The 2500-nt window shown below is 45.8% G+C and overlaps 2 protein-coding genes across 2 annotated transcripts in view; one reads left to right on the top strand and one right to left on the bottom strand.

Moving 5' to 3' along the window:
• decr1 (2,4-dienoyl CoA reductase 1, mitochondrial) overlaps positions 1-746 on the bottom strand; it is a 26774-nt gene extending 26028 nt beyond the window's left edge. The window contains exon 1 of the mRNA XM_079344921.1: positions 629-746. Coding sequence (XP_079201047.1) covers positions 629-685 — 57 coding nt within the window. The 5' untranslated portion in view covers positions 686-746. The remainder of the gene's footprint in view (positions 1-628) is intronic.
• A 735-nt stretch (positions 747-1481) lies between these two features.
• Positions 1482-2500, top strand: part of pmvk (phosphomevalonate kinase) — a 4695-nt gene continuing 3676 nt past the window's right edge. The window contains exon 1 of the mRNA XM_079344922.1: positions 1482-1925. Coding sequence (XP_079201048.1) covers positions 1825-1925 — 101 coding nt within the window. The 5' untranslated portion in view covers positions 1482-1824. The remainder of the gene's footprint in view (positions 1926-2500) is intronic.

Raw genomic sequence — 2500 nt, 5'->3', positions numbered from 1 at the left:
AGAGTTATTTATGTTGTAATTAGAGTTATTTATGTTGTCATTAGAGTTATTTATGTTGTCATTATTGTTATTTATGTTGTCATTAGAGTTATTTATGTTGTAATTATAGTGTTATTTATGTTGTAATTATAGTTATTTATGTTGTAATTAGAGTTATTTATGTTGTCATTATTGTTATTTATGTTGTCATTAGAGTTATTTATGTTGTAATTAGAGTTATTTATGTTGTCATTATTGTTATTTATGTTGTCATTAGAGTTATTTATGTTGTCATTAGAGTTATTTATGTTGTAATTATAGTTATTTATGTTGTCATTATAGTTATTTATGTTGTAATTATAGTTATTTACAATGTCATTATAATAATAATTATTAATGTGGTTGTTTTTATCACGAATATAATTTGAACATTTTCACAATAAAAGCTTGAAAACTGCTAAAATGTGAAGAGAAACAATCAGCTGTTCGAGCGCGTGCACGAGCTTACAGGCACGTTCACTGCGTTCACTGGGTCAAAGTTCAATCTGCAGGACAGCGTTTTTAACCAGTCTGAACCTGAGGATCTGACAGCCCCTGTGTGTGACGTCACTGTTTGCCGTTCTCATAATTAAATAAAAAAAATTCTCACCGACTGAAAAAACAGTTTCACTGAACCCTCTGCTCTCCGAAACACGGCTACCGCCATCTTGTCCAGGGCGTGATGACGTCACGCCGGAACCATACCAACGTTGAAAAGGGGGAGTATGAAGGCATGTCACAAAACACACACACACACACAATGGTTCAGCCCAGGATGAGACGACCACGTGTTATCGTAATGCGTCTAGAAGGCGGAACCAGAAAAAGTTTCTGTTATTGTATAGACTCCTAAAGGGAAATACCGAATCATATCGATCATTGACCGGAAGTTCCCACAGCCCCGTGCCTACTCTTTACTCCTACAGTTACGGTACCAGCTCGCACAGTTTACTCCTACAGTTACGGTACCAGCTCGCACAGTTTACTCCTACAGTTACGGTGCCAGCTCAGTTTACTCCTACAGTTACGGTACCAGCTCGTACAGTTTACTCCTACAGTTACGGTACCAGCTCGTACAGTTTACTCCTACAGTTACGGTACCAGCTCGTACAGTTTACTCCTACAGTTACGGTGCCAGCTCGTACAGTTTACTCCTACAGTTACGGTGCCAGCTCGTACAGTTTACTCCTACAGTTACGGTACCAGCTCGTACAGTTTACTCCTACAGTTACGGTGCCAGCTCAGTTTACTCCTACAGTTACGGTACCAGCTCACACAGTGTACTCCTACAGTTACGGTACCAGCTCAGTTTACTCCTACAGTTACGGTACCAGCTCGTACAGTTTACTCCTACAGTTACGGTGCCAGCTCAGTTTACTCCTACAGTTACGGTACCAGCTCAGTTTACTCCTACAGTTACGGTACCCGCTCACACAGTTTATTCCTACAGTTACGGTACCCGCTCACACAGTTTATTCCTACAGTTACGGTACCCGCTCACACAGTTTACTCCTACAGTTACGGTACCCGCTCACACAGTTTACTCCTACAGTTACGGTACCAGCTCACACAGTTTACTCCTACAGTTACGGTACCCGCTCACACAGTTTACTCCTACAGTTACGGTACCAGCTCAGTTTATTCCTACAGTTACGGTACCCGCTCACACAGTTTACTCCTACAGTTACGGTACCAGCTCAGTTTATTCCTACAGTTACGGTAAGCGTCGGGGAGGTCCCACAGTCGGACCATCCTGACAGCTGATCGACGAGTTGCAGGTAAAAGTTCGCGTTATTCACCACACTCATGGAGGATCGAGTCTCTGGGCCTGAACCCAGACTGGTTCTGGTCTTCAGCGGGAAAAGAAAGTCCGGAAAGGATTACTTAACGGACCGGATCCAGGAGCGGTGAGTCGGAGGGATGTGTGTTTTGTCTGAACCGACCCAGTATGACCCGTCAGAGAATCGTCGGACCTGCCACAGATGATAACAGATAGAAATCAAATCCAGGTATCGATGTAGTCATCGAAAAACTCGGCTGCGTCCGGTTCAAGCTAGTCCTCCGTCAGTCTGTCCGTGGTCCTGTGGAGACTGGAGAGAGGTTTTGGTCCTGATGGTTACCAGAGAGTCTCAAACAGTCCTCTCCTCATGGGTGAGAGGAGTCCATCTTACCTGCACACCTCAGGGTCCTGGAGGTGGACAGGTGGTGGTCTCAGGGTCCTGGAGGTGGACAGGTGGTGTCCTCAGGGTCCTAGAGGTGGACAGGTGGTGGTCTCAGGGTCCTGGAGGTGGACAGGTGGTGTCAGGTGGTGTCCTCAGGGTCCTAGAGGTGGACAGGTGGTGTCCTCAGGGTCCTAGAGGTGGACAGGTCGTGGTCTCAGGGTCCTAGAGGTGGACAGGTGGTGGTCTCAGGGTCCTGGAGGTGGACAGGTGGTGTCCTCAGGGTCCTGGAGGTGTACAGGTGGTGGCCTCAGGGTCCTGGA

This window comes from Symphodus melops (genome assembly GCF_947650265.1).
Source record: "Symphodus melops genome assembly, chromosome: 5".
Lineage (NCBI taxonomy): Eukaryota > Metazoa > Chordata > Actinopteri > Labriformes > Labridae > Symphodus > Symphodus melops.
The sequence above is the reverse complement of the archived record's forward strand: the minus strand, read 5'-3'. Positions and strand labels throughout refer to the sequence as shown.